Here is an 11,239-nt window from a genome sequence, read left to right as displayed (position 1 = left end):
ATATCTTATACTGTAATAAATAGATTTTGTATTAAAAAATATTATTTTTAGAAATTTTTTGTAATGTTTTAATTATTTATATGCTAGTTTTTTTTTGCATGCAAAATATTATAAATGACAAAATAATTCAGAATAATTGTCTAGAGTTAGCATATTTTAAAAATGTATAATATATTAATATAAAACCCGGTCCAAGGCCGGGCAAAAGCGGGCCAAAGGCCCCCAAATTGGGGAGTATGGGAGGCGAAGCCCTCCATAAAATTTTTTTTAGCTGAGCCCCCTGTAAAGGCTAGCGATGCCCCTGAGTTTACAAAATCTATCAAGTAATTATAACGAATTATTGAGTTAATTTTATAAAACAAATCCGCGAGGTTAAAGTAAATTTAATATAAAGAATAAAAAAAATCAATCTTTTAGTTAATAGATGGCGATCAATTACGACATCACAACATTTATGAAAATCACCCTCAAATATGCATTTAATTTATAAAATTGTCCATAATAATATTGATCGGGTTTAAATATTTGACATAGTTTTGACATTGGTTGTAATTTTAAAATTTTCTTGTACAAATAAATTTTTGTTCCATTTTGTAAGTTGAAATTAATAATTTTATGAAAATGATTGACAAATTATATAAGAAAACGTATGTTACTTTTTTTTCTAATAGGCTTATTATTTTTTGAAACCATATGTTTTAATGTTATCACATGAACAATTTGTTAAAGATATTAAAGAATTTTATGAATATTCAAAACAAATTAAGGATTTTACATGGGATTTTATAAGTGTTTTATTTTATATTTTATTAATATATTTTATTTAAAGATATTAATGGTACAAGTTATTTAAAAAAAGTTATATTTTCTTATACAAAATATAATCAAGTAAATTCATCCTGGTCATGTTTAGTACAAATTTTAGTAGAAATTAGTTAACAAAAATAATCAAATTTTAAAATGGGAATATAACATTTTATATGACATCATATATCAAGTCCCAATATTATATTTTAACTGTTGTTATGAAAGTAATGTTATTATTAACTTAATAATAAGTCACATCTATTTTTTTTATCTAAATAGATGGAATCTTGTTGAATGTGCATGAATTACTTGAACAAACGCCCACACCACATAAGGTAGATTATAAAGTTGCTTTAGATTGGAAATTTATATCACAAAAGGTTCTAACAATTGCCCATTTTTATTTATTCGTGTTTATTGATAAAGGATCATCCAATTTTGCAAATTCCATATTTTTATATTCATCCATGTCACACAGAAAATATTATTAATATATTTAAATATGAGAAAGCTAGAAAAAATGACACCAAGTCCAAGTTTAAATTTTATTTTTTATATTCCAACATAAATATAAATACAAAATATTACAGTTTTATTGATTAATAAATTATAATAACTTCTACTTTATATCAGAGACCTGAAGGCCCTGAAACCAATCCCTTAATAGGTGAGAAAATATGGTTTTAAAACCTGTAACCCAAATTTAAAATATGAGCTGATTTAAACAAAAAAAAATAAAAATGTAAGAAAATCATACTATAGAGCATTTACTGCTCATATCTTCAATTTAACTTTGAAACATTTAGCAAAATACAGTCATAATTATTCAAAATAGTGTAATTTTTATAAATATTTTCCCATCATAAATTGATCAAAAATAATGTCCAGGCTGCACATGAAAATTCAAAAGATTCTTAAATTTTGACCTTTACAGGTCTCTTATTAATATTGAAATTTTATTTTATGGATAATGATATCCAGAGAGCCCTTTTTGCCCCCCCCCCCTATTATATGTTTTTGAAAACATAATTCTTACTAACAGAAAGCTTGTCAAGAATGATGGGTGTATCAGAATTTTATCCCTTTTTTAATAATGGATGAATCAAAAAAAATTCTATCTTACGCTAGGCTTGAATTTATTCTCTCTGAATGTCATAGTATAAATTAGAATTCTTGAAAATATATAATATCATTATCAAAGAAGTTCTAGGATATTTCCTATATTCTTATTTCTTTTCCCAGTTAATATTTAAACATCCAATCCACCTTTAGATTGCATTCAACTCCTTCAATTATCTGAGGTGGTCATGAATGGTTAGAATTACTCCTTAGTCATAAACTTGGTAATCTCTTATCATATAAACAATTGAGAGTAACCATTGGTTTATGTCTAGGTTGTGATATAGTACAGCCTCATACCTGCATCAAATGCAAATCACCCGTCAATCCAAAGGGTAGAAATAGCTTAAATTGTATATTTAGTCAAGGGACTCAGCTGTAAACCATATAATAAATAGAAGCCTAACAGCTGCACACATTCCAAACAATCTTGAACCATCAAACTTATCTCAAGTAGATGGTTTAAGACCTGATGGTATAACAACCATACCTTGGGCCCTCAGCAAATCACTCATATGGGATTACACGTGTGTCTCATCATTCCCTTCAAACATAAATTTCAATTTAATAACAGGCAGAAATTAAAAAGACAAACAAATACAAAAATTTTAAAAACTTCATATATACTCCAGTAGTGACCTCTACTAACGGGCATTTTTTGCCTTCAACATTTATGTTTTTAAAAAATCTGGGTAATAAAATACGACTTTTCAAATGAACCCAGAGAATTTCTTTTTACTTGACAAAAAATTCAAATAGAAATTTTTAGACACAATTATGGTTCCTTTTTTGGGGACTCAATTATAGAATTTTATTTTTAATTATAAATTTATAAATTATATTTTTTTAATTAGGTTTTATGTAAAAAGAAATTTAATAAAATAAAATAAAGATTTTAAATAAATATATATATCATCATGTTTAAGGATTAAAGGCTTTAAATATATTTTTTATTTTTACATCTTTCTTACTTCTTTAGACAGGATTTTTATTTTAGTAAAATAAATGGGATTTACAACAATTACCTAAATAAAATTGAATTAGGCTTTAATTTATTCTCTCTGAATGCTATAGTATAAATTAAAATTCATGAAAATTATAATACCATTATCAGAATATCTAGGATATTTGTATAAATCCTATATTCTTCTTTCTTTTCCCACAATACTTTAACATCTATATTTAATGATAAAACTTTAAATAGTATTTTTATATCCTTCTTGGGGCTTTAGTCAGGATTTTTATTCTAATATATAGCTGATGGAATTCACAATTATTCAAATTAAATAGAATTTGGCTTGAATTTATTCTCCCTGAATTTCATAGCATAAATTTTAATTCATGGAAATATATAAAACCTTTATGGGATATTTTTATTATATATCCTATATTCATGTTTCTTTTCCCAGTCCACTTATATTCCTCTATTGCGTTTTTATAAATTTTTTGAGCATTGTTTGAGATAAAGATAAGCGCTCACTATAAAGGTTATTTTGATTAAAAGAATTTGAAAATATGAAATAATATGGTGGTTAATAATAGATACGAATATTTGATGCTGGTATGGTTATTATCTAAAAAAAATTATATTATATAATAAAAATCTGGAAAAAATAGATTTAAAAAAATGCATAACTCAAAAAACTTGTGAGGGTATAGTGGTAACCAGGCTGTAGCAAATATTTAGATATCATATTTAGTTGCGAGTTCAATTCAACCTCGTGGATTATTACACTTTTATTCAAAATGTGACAATTTTTCACAAATTTATAACATAACACGTTTTCTCTTTTTTTAAAATTATTTAATTAATATTTTTTTAAAGCCCGGTCTGAATTTTCTTTTAAAAAATTTTTTGGCTCAACCCGGGTTCTATATTTTCGAGTTGGGCCTGGCTTGATATTTTTTTAACAAAAAAATTATTGTCTATGTAAAGATTATAAGATACGGCCTGGACCGGGCCTGCAGGTCTCTGATATATAAAATATAATGGTAAGCGAAAAATAATTTCCTCGAAATAAAAATTATTGGCGAATTTTAATTTTCAGGCTGCAATTTATATATATTATTTTATTATAAGGTTCTAATTCCATTCAATTTTTTTTTTAAACCAGAGCAATTTCTTTTAAATGTAGGAATCTATAAGGTATGAAAATTATTAAAACTATGACAAATCTACTTTTTAATATAATTTATTATTCTTTTGAAAAATGCAAAAATGAAACTTATTTTAGAGAAATGTGGAGATAAGACCATGTAGTCAATTAAGTTGTCTATAAGGATATTGGTTCCATCTCCGTGGTTTCCACTTATAAATAATTAATAAAAATAATATTAAACCTTCTATTTTAAAATTTTGACAAATTTTCATTGTAAATGTATCTTATGTTATAGGTATTTATACAAAGTCTTCTAAACCTAAAAAGTGGTACCCCCTAATATACTAGGTATTATTATTTTGTTCTAAAAACGCCCCAAAAATTTATGTTTGCTTGAGTTTTTGCAATATTTTACGTTTAACTATCTCGATCAAAAAATTTCTTATAACTAATTATTATTCTTATTACTCAAGTGATATTAACAAATTATTATTCTTTGGGGTAAATTTAACAGTAAATTAAATCAAACCTTTGATTTCCAAGTTGATGATATGTCTAAATGAAAAGAGGCTATTATGATATAGAGACCGATATTAATTCAGATGGAGGAAGAAAGTAAGAGGTTAGAATAAATAAATGTTAGGGCAAATTATGAGGGTGGGATGTAAATTAATGAGTGGCCTGGGAGTATAATGCCATAGAGAACAAAATAAATTTTAAAGAAAGAGGTTAGATTGGAGATCAGGGAGGCAAAGAATGTTATAGGGTTAAGGAAGTAGGGGAGGAGGGCATAAGATAAAATTTAATATTAATCTGGCGATGAAGATTAGGTATATTTGTAAACTATGAGAGTAAAGATACTTAAGGCAAAACACCTTTTATCTAATAAGCTTAATTTCTTTATAAAGATTTTTTAATTTTGAAGAAAATAAATAAATGATATGACATGATGAGAATAATTACTAAAGATTGGTTAAATGTATGGAACCCTGTAATAATAAATACATTAGGCTTAGAGTAGTTTATAATTATATTTTTTTTACATGAAAATGACATATTTAGAATTAATTTTTGGGTTTTTTGAATGTATAGAGGTGAAGGGGATCCTTAAAAATAATTTTTCAGTTATAACTCAATTTTACCCTATAGTTGAGTTAGACCCCTATAACACTGAAGCAGTGAAATAGTCGGATCTTTATATGCGATTTTTATATAATTATAAAATATTAATAATATTTTTTTTAGAAATATGGTAATATCATGGCTCACACTTTTTGGACAATTTGTTAACCTTGAAATCCCAAACGTTTATGCAAACTTATAAATTCAATTTATATCTATATGATTTGACAAAATTTTATTTTTAGTTTTCATGTTTAACTGATGAAAATTAATTTATTATAATATTTTGTCATTTTTCTGTGCCTTTCTTTTTATATATTTGATAATTCTCTGTAATCTATGCGTATTCAATATTTTAATATTATTGGGATTAAATATAATTATTCAAAAATTAATCAATAGCCTTGTTAACATTTAAAACCTATACTTATATACACATTCGAAGTTTTCTTATAAGATTACATGCCTGGGATATGTTCTAAATCGCAAAAAAAAATGGGAATATTATTCATATATCCTTTTCAACCTATTAAAGAAATATTTAAGATATTTCCCCCATTTTTAGCGATTTTTTTGTAAGTGCCTACTATCGATCAATTATTGTTGTAACCAGAGATGTGAATTCGAACCCGGGTTCAGAAATTTATAATTGTTTGGTTGCGCATTTACCAAACAGAGACCGATTTATGGACAACTTATCTACCAGGGGTAAAACGGACCCGAGACAAGTTACCTCTCTTGGTTTAGATTAAGTTCTTGTTATAAAAAATTTCCGCTAAATAAAGGTTATAATTCCTGAAGCCGGGTTTGGGTTCACTCTCTGGTTGTAACGAATTTCTAGGATATGTATTAGAAATGAAAATGTTAAAATCATTTTGAGGATATTGATAAATTATTTTAGAAATATTTTCTTATTCTTACTGCGGAAATGAAAGAAAAGGAAAGAAAGAACGAATGAAAGATTATAGTAAGAACATATTTTCTAAAATGATGAATAAAAGAAATATTTCCAATTTTACAAGATAGGGTTGAGCAAATTTCTATAATGCAAATATATTTCACAGGAAACTTTTGAAGATTTTACAAATACATTCAAAAAGTAGTTAAATACAAATACTACGGATATTTTTCCTTAATTAGTTTATTATGAACGACTATAATTTTTATTTTTTACTTAAATAAGTAACTTAAAAAATTTCCAAAATCTAATATTAATTCAAAATATTGTAAGGATAATTATTTCATAAAAAAAATCACATTATTTTAGAAATCGCAAATAGTAGTGCAATATCGATCCATTTGAACAGATTTTATTTAGAAATAGGCTAACTCAATATTTTAACCAACAAAATATTGCCAAAGTCCAAACTTTTGCGCCACATCTATAAGCTAAATCTTTGGACTAGCGTTATATTTTTTCTGGTTATAATACATATTTATCCGTTTTTAAAAATTCAATCAAATTTAACGATTTTACATCACTAATCTCAAACTTAGCTAATACATTCAAATAAGTTAATATCACAGTATTATTATCACAAGTTTTAATTTAAAGAAAATATATAATATTCGCTTATCTTTTAATAGTTGATGCATCTTGGCTTATACTAAAAATATCACCGATTCTTAAATTTTAACTGAGATAAGTGGCCTTATCTCAAATTAATAATTAAAATTTAAACCTTATCAATTTAAAAAAGTATATATCTGAGTCATGAATTGGGTGATAGACATTTTAAAAATTGATCTGTAAAATTTTTTTAGTAAAAAAAAAGAAAGGGTCGTTTAATTTTTTTTCTTCCCTTTTTTTTTATTTAAAAAATTTGTTAGGAAATTAACTATTGTGAGCAAAATAAACATACAATTTGATAAATTAACGACTACAAGTTTTAATTAATATTTGAGAGGCATTTTTATGGCTTAAAATTAATATTCAAAAAAAATATTTTTATTAAAATTTAGAGATATAAAAAAAAACTTAAGATATTTTTTTTGTAAATTATTATTAATTTCGCCTGTCTCAGTGCTAATTTAGTTATGCCTGGCCCAGTGTTTTAATTTTTTAGGTTACTTTTTAAAATGTAGTTAAATTGAAAACACTATACTTTATGGATTATCACTTCTATGAAATGTCAGATTTCATCAATTATATATACAAAAAAATTTTGCCCAACTCCTTTATTTTGCCCTACCTAGCCTGAAAATTTTTTTCCATGGGCCCAAATATTAATTAAAAATTTTTTGATCCTTTTTCGGGTGTAAATAATGAACTGGGAATTAAATGGAACAACAAAATTAAACTGTATTTTAAACGAGAAGATGATATGTGATGGAAATTAATATATATGGTTTTATAATACTAACATCAACAGCTTATTTAACATAGACATTTAAAAAGTCAGCCTTTGCCCTGCCTAATAAAGTATTTAAATATATGTGCGAATCTCGGGTATAAGCTTTCTTCTTTGTCCAATTCTCTTTAAAGACATTAAAAACAATCCTCTCCTGGGTCTTTATAATTTAAATATATATATATCGAATTAGATATATGCAACTCTTTGTTTTCTTTCTTTTTTGGATAATTCAACAGTTTCTAATAAATCATGACGATAAAATCGAAAGCTCATTACTTCAACATAGAATAAATTTAATAATAAAAAAATAAGATGTTCGTTTTTTCCCTTTTCCTTTTTTTGTACGATTATTTTCTACTGAATAAATAAATATTATTCATACATCACATCTACATATGAATCCGGACATTTTAATTATCAAACATTAATACACGATACCAACCAACATGAATAAGCGTATTGTATATAATACGGATAATTAATTTCGGACACAATTATATCAAAGGAATTATAAAATTTATCAATAATATCCAGCATAATGGAACACTATAGCCGAGATATGAGCTAAGATATATATTTTTATCATGATTTCTAAATTATTTATATGTGTATTAGAAAATACGTTTTAAAGCGCAATTCAAGAAAAATGTGTTTAGCATATCATTCATTACTAATTACGATATTTTTTAAATTTAATTATGATTCCTTTTGCCTAAAATTGTTAAATCCATAAATTAATTAATATAAAAAATAAAATTAATTACAAATGGCGAAATATAAAAAAAAAATTAAAAAGATTACTACATCTGGGATTCCCAGGCGACCATCCAAGTACTAACCAGGCTCAACGTTGCTTAACTTCGGTGTTCGAAAGGGAACCGGTGCTTTGAACGGTCGTAATCGAAAGTTTTAGTTTTAAATTCTTTATTTATGTAAACCATATTATTAAAAATTTAATTTTTTATTCAATTTTAAAAGAAATTAATTATATTATAAAATATGATATGATAATAATATATAAAAATAAAACTATATTAAATAACACATAAAAATAATTGTCTAAACAATTTAGAAAATAGAATTATGCGAGCTATATTTAAAGAAAACAAATTATGAGGGGGAGATCAAAAAAGGTTTAAGCTCAACAAACTATTTTAGTCAAACAAAATTTATTTGTTTATTTTTTCCATTTAATTTAATTATAATATACAATATTTTGATATGTTTTAAAAAATATTATTTACGCCATCTAGCACATAAAAAAATGTTATACTTAAATTAAATATAAAAAAAATAAGATTGACATTACATAACAATTTGAAAATTCTAATAGCTATCATCCCATTATCCTTAACATGGTGTATTTATTGCAAGTTTTTAATTAATAAAAATTTATGAAATGATATGTTTATAAATATTTATCTCGACTAAGACTATGATTTCGAAATTAAAATTATTCTATAAGTGTCTCATATATGTGCATTATTATTTAGTCTCACTCTCAAGATTATTGCTACTTTTATCTTTAGTTTTTTTCATAAAGTCTTTAAAACTTAAATTTTTAAATCGCAAATTCATTTTATTTAAATAGTGATTTTAAACTCGGCTTACAATATTAAATTTGTTAATTTTCAATTAATAAATCTACATATTTACTTAATTAGGGTTATATAATAATTTAATTAATAAAAATCAATTAAACTTCAACTGTTAATGCTAAATTGATATTTAAACATTATGCATGGTATTGATATTTTATTTTTAACAAAGAATTTGATTGCAAGCTGACTTAGTGAAAATATAATTTATATGTATTAATCTAATCTAATAAAATTTAGATAGTCTTATTAATTTTAAATAATAAAATTAAATCTATATATTACTTAATAGAATTATAATAAACAGGGGACAATCAAAAAAGGTTCTTTTTAGTTTAAGGGGATATTAAGGAACCATTAAAAAAAAGAAATTTTTTTTGCTTCAGGGGGCTATTCAAATTTTTCAGGGGGCTTGAGCCCCTGCACCCCCCCTAGTGACACCACTGAGTCTCAGATTCTTCGCAGAACGCATAAATCTTTCGCCTTTTACTAAAGATTTCCGTGCGAAGGATCATAAATGAGTTATTTCATCTATTAAATATAAAATATAAAACAGAGAATTTAGATACATTTACAATTTCACTTCGTTTTGACAAATCCTTCAATAATTTATCATCTTGGCATTTGAATCTATTTTAAAGCAGTAGTATTATAGAATTTATTAATGTTGTCTTGAAATGCAAGTAATATTTTTTAGGTGTGAAGGAATGTAAACTTTTAAACCAATAATATCCATATGATGTGGCTTTACAAATTTGATTATGAATTTTAATAAGTTTATCAATATCGTAATTTTACAACATTTGTAAGCTTTGACCTCATATTTTTTTAGAATTTATTTCTTATATCATTAAAACCGTATTTCTATTTTCTATATCTTTGTATGAATATCTAAATAACCAATTTTTGATTTAGTTTCGTTCATTTAATTATTCTAAAAAATCATCCGTTTTTATATATTGGATATCAAATCTATTTGAATTTCAAGAATTATATAAACTTGCTCTTAGAGTACTTGCAGTTCCTACAAAACAAGTTTCTGTTAGAGCCTTTTCGTAGCTTAAATTTAAGTTATCGTTACAACGAACTAATATGAATCCACTTATATTATAAAATATATCATTTATAGGTTTAAATAATAAATTTAAAAATTTATAAATATTTATAAATATTTATAAATAATAAATTAATTTCATCTATTTTACAAATTAACAATATATTAACCTAAGTGATGGCAAAAATTTTAATAAATAGTATTCATAATTTAAATCATTATACGATGTTGTTTCAATAAGAATTCATTAAAAAAAAATTTGTAACCGTATTATAATTTTTTACATAGAACTATTTATAAATTTATAAATAAAAGTTCGGGTCTCTGGAAAATATTGACTCAATATAAATTGCATAAAATTAATTTAAATTTAAACGATGTTTAGCAATATCATTGTTTTATAATAGGTTTATAATAATAGAATGAAACATATTTTTACATTCCTATATCACCATAAATTTATCCTATCTCTAGTCTACCCCTCTCGCTAATAATTAAATATAAAAATATCAATTATATTATAATGTTAAAAAATATTAACCAATGGGGAGATGAAATAATTAACCGGAAACATTGGAACGAGAACAGAACATAAAATGGGAAAGAACCGGAGCATGTATTATGGAATCTTCCCGGGAAAAAATATTAATACTCAAAATTTATCCCAATATTGAAACCTTTAATATCCTAGCGAAATTTTAATCTTAATCAAATTACGAATTTTCATAGTTCACGACTTTTATTTAAATCAATGACTTAATAATCATTGTCCATTTAATTTTAATTAATAAAATATTCAATTAAGATTTTACTTTTCTAATAAAAAAAAAGTGATGATAAAGACTTTTATTATCTATAACAATTATGTAATCAAAATATTTTGCCAATTGATTTATATTTAATAAATATAAACATAGATTTTATTTTGTTTTTTCTAATTTCTTCGACTTTTACCCTATAAATTTAGTCTCAGATTCTTCGTACAACGCATAAAACTTTCGTTTTTTACCAAATATTTCTGTGCGAAGGATCTTATATGAGTAATTTCATCTATTGAAAATTTTTTTTATCCCTTTTTCAGGGGGA

At 24.4% G+C, this 11,239-nt stretch overlaps 1 protein-coding gene and 2 non-coding genes across 4 annotated transcripts; all 3 read left to right on the top strand.

The window, feature by feature from the left end:
- Nucleotides 1-672: 672 nt before the first annotated feature.
- Nucleotides 673-5,507, top strand: LOC135928436 (ubiquitin-like-conjugating enzyme ATG10). Of its 2 annotated transcripts, none has more exons than XM_065464898.1 (6): nt 673-789; nt 830-888; nt 929-1,031; nt 1,087-1,142; nt 1,234-1,343; nt 5,271-5,507. In XM_065464898.1, exons 1-6 carry the CDS (start codon nt 702-704, stop codon nt 5,347-5,349), a joined length of 495 nt encoding a protein of 164 aa, XP_065320970.1. In that variant the 5' UTR covers nt 673-701; the 3' UTR covers nt 5,350-5,507. The 2 variants fall into 2 exon arrangements, with proteins under 2 accessions (XP_065320970.1, XP_065320969.1); XM_065464897.1 differs by having other exon boundaries at nt 1,087-1,187.
- A 4,038-nt stretch (nt 5,508-9,545) lies between these two features.
- Nucleotides 9,546-9,662, top strand: LOC135929232 (U5 spliceosomal RNA). The gene has a single exon (XR_010572537.1). It is a non-coding gene; the product is annotated as a U5 spliceosomal RNA (small nuclear RNA).
- Nucleotides 9,663-11,118: 1,456 nt separating this feature from the next.
- On the top strand, nt 11,119-11,239 carry LOC135929237 (U5 spliceosomal RNA). Its single transcript, XR_010572541.1, has one exon. It is a non-coding gene; the product is annotated as a U5 spliceosomal RNA (small nuclear RNA).

This window comes from Gordionus sp. m RMFG-2023, chromosome 4 (assembly GCF_954871325.1).
Source record: "Gordionus sp. m RMFG-2023 chromosome 4, tfGorSpeb1-WG-v2, whole genome shotgun sequence".
Taxonomy (NCBI): domain Eukaryota; kingdom Metazoa; phylum Nematomorpha; class Gordioida; order Chordodea; family Parachordodidae; genus Gordionus; species Gordionus sp. m RMFG-2023.
This window is presented reverse-complemented; position numbering and strand designations above follow the sequence as displayed.